Here is a 14032-nt window from a genome sequence, read left to right on the forward strand (position 1 = left end):
ATGAAGATGTAATCAGTTCACAAAATGTACCCTGCCTGCCTAGCTTGGCATATTAAAAATTGATAAACTGTTTCCATCACAGTTTGTCCTTTGGAGCATGTAAAGTATTTAAAAAAACTCTTTTTTCATGCTTTTTAAAAAAAAAAAAAAATATGAGAAGATATTCATCAGGGTTCTGTGGTCTCAATACAAAACTGCTAGGACTATGAGTTCCATTGATTTAATAGGATTATTCACCTGCTTACAGTTAAGCATGTGTTGATTTGCTGCATCAGCTTCCTGTTTGATCAAACTCCAGATATAAGCCCTTTCAGGTAGCAGCATTTACCTATTAAATATATTATTAATAACCTCTTAAAACAAACTGATTTTTGTCTCATCAAATTATTAATAGATGTATTTATAGCAGAGAGTCCCCTATCATCGTCTGAGGTTTTGCATTTTTTAAAGAATAAAAATAAGAGGAAAAAAAATAAGTAGACTTCTCTAAAAGAAAAATTTCCTTTCCTTACTTATTAATTATTGAAGTATTTATTATATTGCCTTAATTTTAAAGATTTATCATTGATTCTAAATGACACATGGAAAATGTTTTGTTTTGTTTTTTTAAAAATTTGGAATTGGTTGTTTACAATGGTCGCTTTAATTCTTTCCAGTATTTCATGTGAGGTCAAGGCATATTTTTCTTAAAACTATCTACTGACTATTGTCATTTTATGCTCCTATTTTAATTATAGCTCTTTGACCATGTTGCTGAATGCCTGGGAGATTTCATGGAGAAGCAACAAATCAAGGACAAGAAATTACCTGTTGGGTTTACATTTTCTTTCCCATGTAGACAATCCAAGCTAGATGAGGTAAGAATATTTCAGAATTGTATTAATGTACAGAAGAGAGACTGTGGTGTTAACCCTTCCCTCACCTCCTTCCTGTGAACAAACAAACACAGTATTCTAGCTGGCCTGATCTTCAGTGTAAGAATCAGTTATTGCACATTTCATTGTAGTCCTTCATGTCAGTTATTTTAAAATGCTTTTTAACAAACGAGTTTCTAATATTTTGTGTTAATGTGTTAGGTTTTATGATACTCTAATTTAAAGCGAAGTACAGTATATGGGTTATAATTCTGAGGGCCCAATTCACCAATGCTTGCTCCTGTTGACTAGCAATTACTCATTGTGCTCTCATAGCTCTCATTGAGCAAAAGTGGGAGTTTAGAGTGCTCAGCACCACCCAGAATTAGTCCAATTAATTGAAAAAAGGCTATTTGAGATGATTTGAAAAACAAACATGGCTACAAAATGAAATCTGTCTGGCAGTGTTACTCTGAATGCATAATGATTGTGATTCCCTGAACCGCAGAGTGCTCTGTAGTATTGTATTTCTGCATTATTTCCCATCTTCTACTTCAGATAGCTAGAATGACTCAGCAAATTGCTAATACAGTATTGCTATAGAAACCATGTGCTAATGTACTAAGAAGCAATGAGAGAGCACATCTTGATGGACCTTCAGTCGTCTAAACATGACATCAGTACTAGTTCTAAGGGCCTAAATGTTAATGGAGAATACATCCATGGCATGAATTTTGACTAAGAGAAAGGTCACATGAGGTGATTGTTCTATTAAACTACACCAGAAGCTGAAAAAGAACATTAAATAAGAGGGAAATTATTCTAGAATTTACTAAAGGTCTGAGAGTTGTTTTTTCCAACATCAGTTCAGGAGGGTCTGGTTCAGTTCAATATAGCTTTATGGTCTGATCCATGATCCAGGATAATGCCAACGTTGTGGGCAAAGAAGAAAAATGGAAGATCTTAGTCAAGAAAACAGATGTAAAATTGACTTAAGTTTGAGGATGCTTCTCTTGCCCAAAAGAAGCACTTTTGTCTGGATGGTTTGCTAAAGCAGGTTGACATGAAATCAGTTTAGCTTAGCTTACAGAGGCAGAGAGGGATGAACATGGATGAATGAATTACAGACGTCAAAAGATGTGTAATGGTGAGTGTTACTAGAATGTAAGTGGGAGCTAAGGTAGAGAAGAGATGGTCCATGGAGTAATAAATCCAGGAATTTTATTTACCCGGTCCATTTCTGAAACTAATAAAAGTTGTGAAAGTCCAGGGTTACTCAGAATTGCTTGGTTTCCTGACAGTTCTAGACTACATGGTTCAAATTCGTCCTTTACTTAACTCTACTTCAGTGGCGCTACATCAGGGATAAACTTAACTCAGTGCTTTGGACTCTGGTTACATGATTTTCTCTCACTGTCAGTATTTAGTAATGAGCAGGATATTAATGCTGAGCGTTGGGACTTCTGGGCTCTTTACTTAGCTCTGGCGTAGACCGTGGCCACGTCTACATTTGGAAGGCTTTGCCAGGATTGTGCATCTAGTGTGGACACAGTTTATACTGGCAAACCTGTGCTTTTGCAGTCCCCCTGAACAAAATAAGCTATGCTGGCAAAAGCACAGTTCTGCTGGTATAACTCAGTCTACACTAGGGGCTTTGCCGTCATAACAGCATTGATCACAAATCGCACATTGTCACATTTGTGATGGATATAGAAATGTCAACAAAAGTTTGTAGTGTAAACCTGGTCTCTGTATGTGAATTTGGGCAAGTCATTTACCCTTTCTGTGTGTCCGTTCCCATCTGTAAAAGGGGGATAATATTTATCTCGCAGGGCTGTTATCAAGGTTTTTCACTGATAGTTTTTAAAATGCTGTGAGATCTTTGGATGGAAATTGCCCTAGCATTGTAAGGTATCAACTCTTAATATTTATAGTACATTTCACAGGCCCTGTGCTGGCAGGCAGAGGATCATTTAGTCTCTGAGTTTAGGTATAATTAGAAGGTCCAGAAGGAATATCATTTTCCAGACAATGTCCTTGTAATGAGAGCAGTCTTCAGGGAGTTTATAGAGTTCAAACAGCAGCTGGAAGCCTGTCAATAAAAGAAGCAACTGCATCAAGCTGTATCTTATGTCAATCATCAAATGAGAATTAGAAGCAGGCATATAACTGAGGAGTCCCAGGGATAGTACCTGAGCTTGAGAAATGTCAGCTGTATATTCAGTGCTTCCCTCGACAAGAGACTGAATAAAATGCATAGCTGGTTCAGTTGTAAGAATATGTAACCCGCTAGACACAACACAAGGGCAGAGGGCTGTGGAATTATTTACATAGTTTTGTACATGTACATGGTGCCATATAACAGGCAAAACGGACTAGTCAAAGAACAAAACACCTGTACCGAAGAGCATATACTTGAGGGCTGTGGTCTTGCATTGGGGTATGCAAGCCTGGCTCACATGGAGGCCTATTGATGTCTGTTCTGGAGGGTTTTGTTGCAAGGTGGTATGACGCTTCCTGAGCGTACCCAGGGTTCTGAGACACCTCGCTACTGATCCCTGTAACACTTACACATCCCTGTGCCTTCTGCCAGTTGGCATGAAGAGGTCCCTTGGTCACACAAGGTCCTAAATGACTTGTGGCCAAGAGCAATTATTTAGGAGTTTGTGACAGACTATATATATCTTGCTGTGAAAAGAGTGAAAGCACTGATGTAAGCAGAACTGCCATGACAAACCTTTCTCTTGCATCCACTGGACTAAATACTGTCCAGTTTTGAGGGGAGAACAATTAACCTTCTGAAAGAGTTTATAGGAAGAAGTAGTAGCCAGCTTTTAAGGGGAGAGCCTTGCAGACATGCAGGAGTGTTAGATCACAGGTCATCTGTAGATTCGTTTAACTCTTTGGAATGCACCCAAACTCTGCAGCGTTGGGTGTTGTTAGAAAGGCTTGGACGGGTGGATAGCTTGGGCATGTGTGAGAGAGAAACAAATGGTGCTAGTTTGTATCATTTTTGTTGATCAGCAGCTCTTGTTGCTTTCCTTCCTTTCATTATTATTTATTAACTGGTTGCCCCAAAATGAGCTAGGCGCCATCCAGATACAAAAAATTAGACATGGTCCTTATCCAGGAGAGCTTGCAGTCTAATTAATATAACTGCAGACAAGGTGATGGGTGAGGAAATGCAATACAAGAGTATGTTTATTATTATTATTTGATCCTTGCTTTATTCCCACCTTCTGTTACTTTATCCCATTCTTAACTGTCATTGCCTTGATTATTTATTTAGTGAGCCTAGACAATTGTCCCTTGTTAAGTAATTTAACCTAACATTTATTCAAATGTATCTATTTATTTTATACTCCATTTTTGCTTAATTCTATTTTTATTTAATATTTTATTTTTAACCCTGGCCTTTTTTCTTATTTTTTTATTCCTCTTGTGTCCATTCCTTTTCAATATTTAAATTATTTTTAACTCTTATTATTTTAACCCCTTTATTTCTAATTAACTCTAGCATATTATGTTTTAAATGATGTTTAGCTGTCATTTGTGATTTAAAAAAAAATGTTTTGGCTCATTACCTTTTTAACATTTGTTTTAACCATTGCCACATTTCTAATGTTTGTTTATTTCAACCCTTGAAGAACACTTTCTTTCCAGTTGCTAGATGCCTGTCTTCTCTCCCCCTCCTGATGGGAATCAGTGATGACGAATGCAGACCAGTCGGATTCCTGACACCACCTCCACTGATCCAAGTCTTTCTATTTTCCTCCTTGAGCTTACTGTCATTCTTTCATTCATGCCTAAATGGTGAATACCTTCTGGGAGCTGCTGAGTCCCAGTTCCTGAAAGGGAGAAATGGGAAATTGGAATGGGTCCTCAAGAAGGAACTCATTCAGGAAAAATAATAATTAATAATCAATGGAGCTTGCTTAAAACTTGAAATTTCAACCAGGCTCTCACTCTTTCTCTCACACAAAATCTTGGATGAAAAACTTTCCCCATTTTTCAGCCACCTACAGTAAGAAACAAAAACTGTTGGTTACATCTGATTAAGATGGCGTTTGTGGATACAAAGATTGACTATCCAAACCCAAGGATTTGTAGGTTCATTTGGGGTGCTAATGTCTTGTTTTAAAGAAAAAGATAACCTTTTTGTGTTTGGTTTAATATTGTATTTAATGTTGTTCTCCTTTTTTATTAGGGTATTCTGATAACTTGGACAAAACGCTTCAAAGCAAGTGGAGTTGAAGGAGCAGATGTAGTAAAGCTACTCAACAAGGCAATCAAGAAACGTGGGGTAAGTTTGTTTAATCTTGTATGTACGTACATACATTTATATATATGTATCGAGAGAGAGAGGGGGGGGACGACACATTTTCTAGAGCCCATAATGTGATATGCAGTGGGGAAATAGAATAGTTTCATAGTTACTATGTGAAAATTTACAATAACTTTAATAAAATTACATGTCTCATCATAACATCATTTGTCCCATGAAGCAAAATTCAGTTACTGGTCTCACAATAGTTAACTTGAAAGCTCAAGCAATTATATCATTCTCATTAAATGTGAAATTACATATATCACCATGCTAATTCTCTAGCAATGTCATGTCACCTGTAACTCAGTAAATTTTCTTCCCGAGCAACTACTTATACATCATATGACTAGTACAGTCAGGTGAACCTATGGATGTCATATGACTTGGTCTGAAAATGGAACTCTGTTTAAACTGGACACTTATTTTGTTCTTTTCTAGCAGCAAGGAAAACCTTTGGTAAGTTGATTTTATCTTCACCAAGACATGCCACTGTGTGATCAATACTTTGGGGAAGATAAAATAACACACCAGATAAACTGATTAAATGGAAATGAATGGATTTATGTAAATTCTTTGTTTGTTGTTTACCGATTATGTGCATATATTAAAACCTTTAATAATCAAAATGACCAACCTTTGTGTCTCCATATTTTCTAATTAATATTAATTAAAGAAATGTTTACATCTGGCATATTCAATATGACACTTGGAGACTGTTGGACTCCCCAAGAAAAGCTTAGCAAAATATTTTATTGTGAGACAATTTGATCTCTGCAGCATGTAGCTGTCAGGTTTTCCCTTTTCAGTTACTAGGAACTTTTACATAAAGACAGAATCTTTGTTCCTTAGCAGTTACTCTGTTACTTACCCTTCACCTGGAACATTGTTCTGCTTCTAATGCTCTTGCAATCCTCTCCAAATAAACTTTTATGAACACAGGATTGTGACTTCAGGTGGAGAATAGGCAGGGAGAGTAGGTGATTTCTTAAGAACAAAGTTCCTGTTTACAAGCAAATACTGTATCTATAGTATTAAAGAAACTGGTTGGCATAAGCAGAGTAGTCTCTAAATACAGAGTTTCAACGTTTTCTGGGTCAGTGATATTTTACATTGACATATTGATATTAAAATATTTTCTTTTAAATGAAGGTGTCTGATGTAGCTAAAACTCTGTTTCCTCCTTCAGGACTATGATGCAGACATTATGGCTGTTGTAAATGACACCGTGGGAACAATGATGACCTGTGGGTTTGATGACCAACGTTGTGAAGTTGGCTTGATTATAGGTGACAATTTTTCTTCTGCTACAGTGGACGCATTGCATTTTGTTTTTGTTGGCTTGTTTTATTAATATCTCCTAGTATCTTTTCCTAAAGGTACTGGCACTAATGCCTGCTACATGGAAGAAATGAGGCATATTGATCTGGTGGAAGGTGATGAGGGGAGGATGTGCATTAACACTGAGTGGGGAGCCTTTGGAGATGATGGGTCACTAGAAGACATCAGAACTGAGTTTGACAGGGAGATTGACCGTGGATCCCTTAATCCTGGAAAACAACTGTAAGTGAGACTTTCATTTGCTTATTTAGTGGCGCAAAATGATTGAGACTAAACTATAAACTCATAATAGAGCAAGCTCAGGAAGAGGCAGCTTGGTGAAGCAATTATAGGAATTGCACATATTGATTATGTGAAGTGTATCACATTTAAAAATATCCCACCCTGTGGTCTACAAATCATAGGCCATGGAAAACTTTGAGATCTTACTGAGGGATGGACAAAATGATTTAGAAAGAAATATAAAAACTCTCCTGGACTCGTGCCAGTGGCTGAAGTGAGTTGATTCAAAACCTTTTTTATTCTAAAGCCCTCCTCCTATGCTGGCTATTCCTACCATCACAAGTCTAGAATAAGATCAAGCCTCATTCATTTCCCATCCAGAAATTTCCAAGCAAATTCCCCTTTTTCCTCTTCCTTCACTGTGAACTTCCAATAGGCCCCGATTCCTTTCTTCCCTTAATATGTCAGTAGGCCCAAGTTTCCACCTCACCACACACTTAACCTGTTAAAGTTCCATTTACAAGCCCAATAACACAGGAACTTGCTGCTGTGCCTTGGCTGCCAGTGCATTTAAATATCTTGTATTGTGAGATCTCAGTGAAACCAGTGAGGTTTTTCTTCTCCATCCCACACAGCACCCCTCTTCCCACAGGTGTATGGCTTATCCTGTATAACCGTTTTCCCTCTCAAACTTCCTACACCCTCAGCAGAGCTTTAGGACTTTTGTCCCATGTAAATCCCCTCGCTGCAGCAGGCTTTGAGAATTTCAGTGAGTCTGAGGTTGGTGAAGGAGAATAAATCAAGTTGTACTTTGTCAGGCTCTCAGGTCTTTCAGCTTTTGATAGCTCTCTGATCTTCGGGTTGGATTTACAACTTTCCTGCTAGAATTTATTGCTGCCTGGTGGCTGCTCTAAACTTGTTCAGCTGGTTTTGACTTCCCGTAGAGACTGGGTGCAGCAAAGGTTCATAAAACAAATGTGGGCTGTCTGAACTGGGCAGATAGCTCTGTTTTACAGCCTGGTAATTGATATGTTAAGATGGGCTGTGCAGTAGGTGGAGGCATAGGAGTTAGCCATGCTGATAATATGCCTATTGAGCAGGGGGGCTAAGGGAGGTTTACCTCTGCATGTTTGTGAACCAGAGAAAAGGAGGAGGGGCACTTCATGCACTAAACTTTCATTAGCAGTTGTGAAATCACTGCTGGAGACATCACTGTTTTTAGCATCACTTTGAGTCAGGAGTATCTCCGATCCACCTATACTGTAGCCTGTCACTAGAAGGTGTGGTTATAGTACCCAGTCCAACCTGATCCTTTGTGGTCTGATTTTACTACCACATTAGTCATAGTAGTGTTTTCAGGGTGATGCCCACATTACTCAGTTGGTCCTTGATAAAAAAGTAATGATGTAGTGCTTTTTTTCTGACTTGGCTTGTTCATTTTCCTGGGTTGTCTAAGCGATGACTGAAATAGGTTAATACCATAAAATGGACTAACTTCAGTACCAGGCAAATTGGTTGGAACTATAGTAAAAGACACAATTATCAGACGAATAGATGAACATGATTTGTTGGGGAAGAGTCAACATGGTTTTTGTAAAGGGAAATCATGCCTCACCAATCTAGTAGAATTCTTTGAAAGGGTCAACAAGCAGGGGACAAAGGAGATCCATTGGATGTAATGTACTTAGATTTTCAGAAAGCCTTTGACAAGGCTCTTAAGCAAGTAAGCTGTAATTGGATAAGAGGGAAGGTCCTCTGATGAATCAGTAACTGTTTAAAAGATAGGAAACTAAAGAGTAGGAATAAATGGTTAGTTTTCAGAATGGGGAGAGGTAAATAGTGGTGTCCCTTAAGGGTCTGTACTGGGACCAGTATTGTTCAACATATTCATAAATGATCTGGAAAAAGGGATAAACAGTGAGGTGGCAAAATTTGCAGATGATACAAAAGTACTCAAGATAGCTAAGTCCAAAGCAGACTGCAAAGAGTTACAAAGGGATCTCACAAAACTTGGGTGACTGGGCAACAAAATGGCAGATGAAATTCAATGTTGATAAATGCAAAGTAATGCATATTGGAAAACATAATCCCAACTATACATTTAAAACGATGGGATCTACATTAACTGTTATCACTCAAGAAAGATGTTGGAGTTATTGTGGATAGTTCTCAGAAAACATTCGCTCAATGTTCAGCGGCTGTCAAAAAATGAGACTGTTGGGGAATCATTAGGAAAGTGATAGATAATAAGACAGAAAATACCATATTGCCTGTATATAAATCCATGGTATGCCCACATCTTGAATATTGCTTGCAGATCTGGTTGCCCCATCTTAAAAAAAGGTATATTGGATTTGGAAAAAGTACAGAAAAGGGCCCCAAAAATGATTAGGGGTATTGAAAAGCTTCCATATGAGGAGAGATTAATGACTTGGACTTTTCAACTTGGAAAAGAGATGACTGGGGAGGGGGTGGGATACGGTAGAGGTCTATAAAATCATGACTGTTATGGAGAAAGTAAATTAGGAAGTGTTGTTTACTCCTTCTCAACAAAAGAACTAGTTCATAAGCAGCAGTTTTAAAATGAACAAAAGGAAGTATTTCCTCACACAATGCACAATCAATGTGTGGCACTCTCTTTGTAAGAGGATGTTCAGAAGGCCAAGAATATAACCGGGTTAAAAGAAAAACTTGATAAAATCATGGAAGATAGGTTCATCAGTACTACTAGCCAGGATGGGCAGGGATGCAAAATGATGCTCTGAAGTGTCCCTAGCCTGTGTTTGCCAGAAGCTGGGAATGGGTGACGGGATGGATCAGCTGATGATTAACTGTTCTGTACATTCCCTCTGAAGCATCTGGAATTGGCCACTGTTGGAAGACAGGATAGTGGGCTATCTGGGACCAGTGGTCTGACCCCATATGACTGTTCTTATGTTCTAATGACAATACATTACTTGGTATAGAACACTTCATATATGCTGTCTAATGTGCTAAAGTTAACCAGAATGACCCCTCACTTACTAGGTTTCATATGGAAGAATTATATGTAAAAATTTGTCTGTGGTAGTTGGCATTTAGTCTAGGCGTAGAAGGTTAGAGAAACATTTTGCATACTGCCATGTAACTTGGAAGGGTTAAAACAACAGCTAAAATGTGCAGTGAAGAAGCACTGGTCTCTGTGCTGGAAGAGTATGGGGGCAATTCAGTAAATTCTGCCTCTCTCATTTTATTTAAAGCTACTCAGATCAGTATTTGAATTGGATCACATAAAACCCGGTTAGTTTGCTCTGTGCTTCAAAACTATCTTGTAGGCCATTGGAAAGGATAACTTACCAGTGAGTTTGAGGTGCAGGATTTTGTCTGAGGGATGTTCTGCTCTGAAAAGTTAAAACTGGCATAGTTGCATCTTGCGGGGCTGTGAAAAGTCCACCCCCCTGAGAGAGGTAGTTCAGTTGACCTAACCCTTCGTGTAGATGGCACTAAGTCAGAGGAAGGATTCTACCACCTCTCGAGGAGGAGAACCCCTCATGCTGTAGTAAGTGTCTACGCTGAAGCACTACAGTGGCACAGCTGCAGCCATGCGACTGTAGGGTTTGAAGTGTAGATGTAGCGTGAGTTATGGATATCCTTGAAGCTGATGTTCACATTTACTTGTCAGTTTCAGTTCAGCCTAATTAACTGCATTCTGCCTGTGTTAGCACAACCTTGTGAAATTCTGTTTGCCCCGTCTTGCCTGAAGCAGCTAATTTAAAATAAAATCATATTAGCTTGTTTTTTATCTTGATTGTCATGCTGGTAAGAGTGGGCGAGGCGACAGCATGCCTGAACAGGTACCTTTTCATGACAGTTTTGTGAGGCTCTGTTAGCACCCAATGCTGCTACCTTATCCTGAATCTTGTCCGAATCCTATACTTGGTTTTGTCACACCTTTGCTTTCAGTGCTTCTTTATCGTCCCCATCATCAGATATGACCATGCTGTGCTGACTGTTTCTTGTCTGTTCTAATTTAGCATTATTTTCTGCTTTTCTAGTCCATGGTTAGCCAGCACTACCTGTACTGAATCCTCATTCTGCCTGATTGTTCTGCCGATGTGTTGCCTTTGGAACCTCTGCACTCAGTGGGGCATGACATTTTTGTCTTGTACAGTGTGCAAACACTGGATCATAGCTATTATCACATCCAAAAGTTGGGTGGGGAGGGGGAGCACCAGATGACGAGTACTCATGAGTGCATTGAGTGGGGCGTCAGCAATATTTTACCAAGTTGTGGCGGGGGACATGTCCCTTTTATAGACTAGCATAAATACCAGAGCACAGTGTAAAGTTCACAATCAACATGTCATATTACTGAAACATCTTCAGATTTACATTCAGACTTGTTTTTGTGCATTTCAGTTAAAGGGGAGATTGAGTTTGACATTCATTACTTTGCCCTGCCTGCTGCTGCAACCTCTGTGTAGCAGTGGCACTTTTCAAGAAAAGTGACGACTGGCATTGTCATTTGGAAAGGAAAGAAACCAGCACTATCAGTCTTTTGGCCATTCATGCTTGGTTAGTTGCAGAACAGACAAGTGAATAAAGGCATGAAACTAACATTTATATGTAAGAAATTATTGCGTTTCTTTGACTGTTCTCCAGTGATGTTATTTAGTGCTATTTTCAGAACTATTGCTTGAGGACTCAAAAATTCTCATTGTGTCATACGGTGGGGTCATTTATATACATAACAGGACAGATTTTCAGCCATGCCTTAGCCCAACTTCCCTTTTAGCAAGACTAGTTCTGCTCTTGGATGTATTTGCAGGTGCAGACTATATCTCTAGTCATTGTAGATCAAGCAGGTGACTTACAGATGCAAATCGGGTAAACCACCTAAGTGATAGAATTTCATCCCCAGTTACTAGCAGATGTTTTTTGGCCTCTCTGAGGTTTCTCTATATATTAATGAGGACACTTTCCACTCATAACCCCCATCCAGTGTCTATCGCATATTTGAACAGTCTTAATTCACTAAATTGTATTGGCAGAGTTGTAGCAAATAGCAGAATATGGCTTCCCCTCTTAGTAGAAAAGATGCGATATAGAAAAGCATCAAAGGTGACTTACATCTGAACTTTGTCTAAAGTCTGAATCTGAAAGTTGGCTGTGAAAACTTTTAACTGGTGTGGTTTTTTGTTGTTACAGGTTCGAGAAGATGGTCAGTGGACTATACATGGGTGAACTGGTCAGGCTTATCCTTGTGAAGATGGCCAAAGAAGGGCTACTGTTTGAGGGGAGAATCACCCCAGAGCTTTTAACCAAAGGAAAATTTGAAACTAAACATGTGTCTGCCATAGAGAAGTGAGCAATTCTGTTTGTCTTTTGTTTTGTGACTTGTAAAGGCATCAGCTCAAATGCAGTTTTGTGGCCACTACTTCCTTGCTTAATTTTTCACTGCTGCTTTCCTGTTTGGCAAAGGCTAGAAAGTGGAATGTAATCATGTTGGTGGCTGCTGTGTAGTAGTATCTGTCCTATAGCAGTAGACTATAAATGTACTTAATCTTGCAATCCCCAACCTTTTTGGCTAATGCCTCTACACTTACAGTTCCTGGTCGCAACTGGCATGTGAGTAAAGTGAAGCTGGGATATTGATCTCAAATGAACCTAAAACTTAAAACCAATATAAAATTAGATCCAGGATGTGATTCTCATTTATACTTGGGGTCTATTTACACCACTCTGGGCAGTGGGAAGGGACCTTAAAGTGGGTTTAAAGGGAATTACATTCATATCCACTTTAAAGTCCATTTACGTTGCCATAATGGTGTAAAGAGGGCCATAGTGTAAATGAGAATGAGACCTCTAATCTGTTCACCAACTTAATACGGGAACTCCAGTTTAGTAAAGTAGTTTATTAACTCTAAATGCATTTATTACTCTCATTGGGAGTTCAAGCACCATTGCCATCAGTAACTATGGTTGCCTGGGACACTCCACTATTTCGAAACAGGCTTTTTTCCAGACCTGAGTACCTGAGTGAGTGGTTTGCTACCTGTGCCCATTCTTGTTTGTGTTGGCACAGCATTTCTGGCAGTTTGTTGACTCTCACCCTTTCAGGAATGAGAGATCAAAACCAGAAACTAGAAATACCGATGTGCTGATGAAGTTTGCCGTTCTAAGCCACTCTGCTTTCTGGGGTAGGAATGATAGTGAAACATGATGTCTTATCATGTAGGTGGCTGGTATTTCTACTGAAACATATCTCTACTATCTAGAACATTGCAACTATCATGTCCTCCGGCCTGATGTACTGGAAACATAGGCCCCTACCATGTAATTAAACCTACATAAAGCCTCACTTAGTGCATACCAGTAAATGCTTGCGTGAGTGACACCCTCTCCCAGGCTCCATATTACTGTCATGTAGAAAGAAAATAAAAGTGAAAAGTATATAGAGTATCCTGTACAGTAAATGATGATAAATATTACTGACCTATAAAATGTGAGGTGTTGCATGTTACAATAGCAACATCCTTTCAATCGATACTTACGACTTTCACTACCCATTTAAAAACTTGGTATTACTGAATTATACATTTTTAAAAATCTGTTTCTGATTTTTGTGTCTACACTTTTTGGTGCAATGTTGTGGGAATAATCAGTAATTTCTGCAACTACTGTGGTGCCAACCCTCTTTCCACACATACTTCAGCAAATCATATTCCATAAGCAGCTCCACAGTAAAAGTGAAAGTGGATCCACCTTACATCCACGTGCATGTATAGTCAGTAGAAAGCTGAGTGAAGAGAATAAAAATATTGTAATGTTTAAAAACTAGTCTGCATGCACCAAGTTTGGTTTTAAAATCTTATTCGCTTGGTGAAAGCAAAATGGATTTTCACCAGATCACCAAAGGCACCTCTGTTGTGTAGGAACTATGTCTCTTCCAAATTTCAAGATTTTACTTCACACCCATCAGATGCAAGAGCTGTTCAAAAGCAAGGTTGCAAAATTTAGTTTTTAATAGCAGAAGTGTGCTTGTATCCCCCCCCCTCTATTTGAATATGATGGAACCATTTTTGCTTATGTTTTACTAGAAAAACTTATTCTCAGGGTAAGAACCACTGTAGAAAAGTTCATTTCAAAAGGTAAAAGTGTGACAAAGATGCTTTAGAATGAAAAATGCTTAGACAACCTTGGCTATAGCCATCTCTGTTCACTCTGACCCTAATTCAGCAGACATTTAAAGCATGAGAGTATGGGATTACTCATGTGTTCAAAGTTAGTTAGGCAGATGCTTAAGTAGCTT

At 38.7% G+C, this 14032-nt stretch overlaps 1 protein-coding gene across 2 annotated transcripts in view; it reads left to right on the forward strand.

Annotated features, from left to right (window-relative positions):
- HK1 (hexokinase 1) overlaps nt 1-14032 on the forward strand; it is a 61798-nt gene that overhangs the window by 27757 nt on the left and 20009 nt on the right. The window contains exons 4-8 of one of the 2 annotated variants that reach the window (XM_067552650.1): nt 738-857; nt 5062-5157; nt 6368-6467; nt 6558-6741; nt 11929-12084. In XM_067552650.1, the coding sequence (XP_067408751.1) occupies nt 738-857; nt 5062-5157; nt 6368-6467; nt 6558-6741; nt 11929-12084 (656 nt within the window). Of the gene's footprint in view, nt 1-737; nt 858-5061; nt 5158-5305; nt 5638-6367; nt 6468-6557; nt 6742-11928; nt 12085-14032 lie in introns of those variants that run through there. The other variant, XM_067552651.1, reaches the window with a different exon arrangement.

The sequence above is a fragment of the Emydura macquarii genome, unplaced genomic scaffold (genome assembly GCF_026122565.2).
Source record: "Emydura macquarii macquarii isolate MOO-44397 ecotype Brisbane River unplaced genomic scaffold, CSIRO-AGI_Emac_v2 contig_1390, whole genome shotgun sequence".
NCBI lineage: Eukaryota > Metazoa > Chordata > Testudines > Chelidae > Emydura > Emydura macquarii.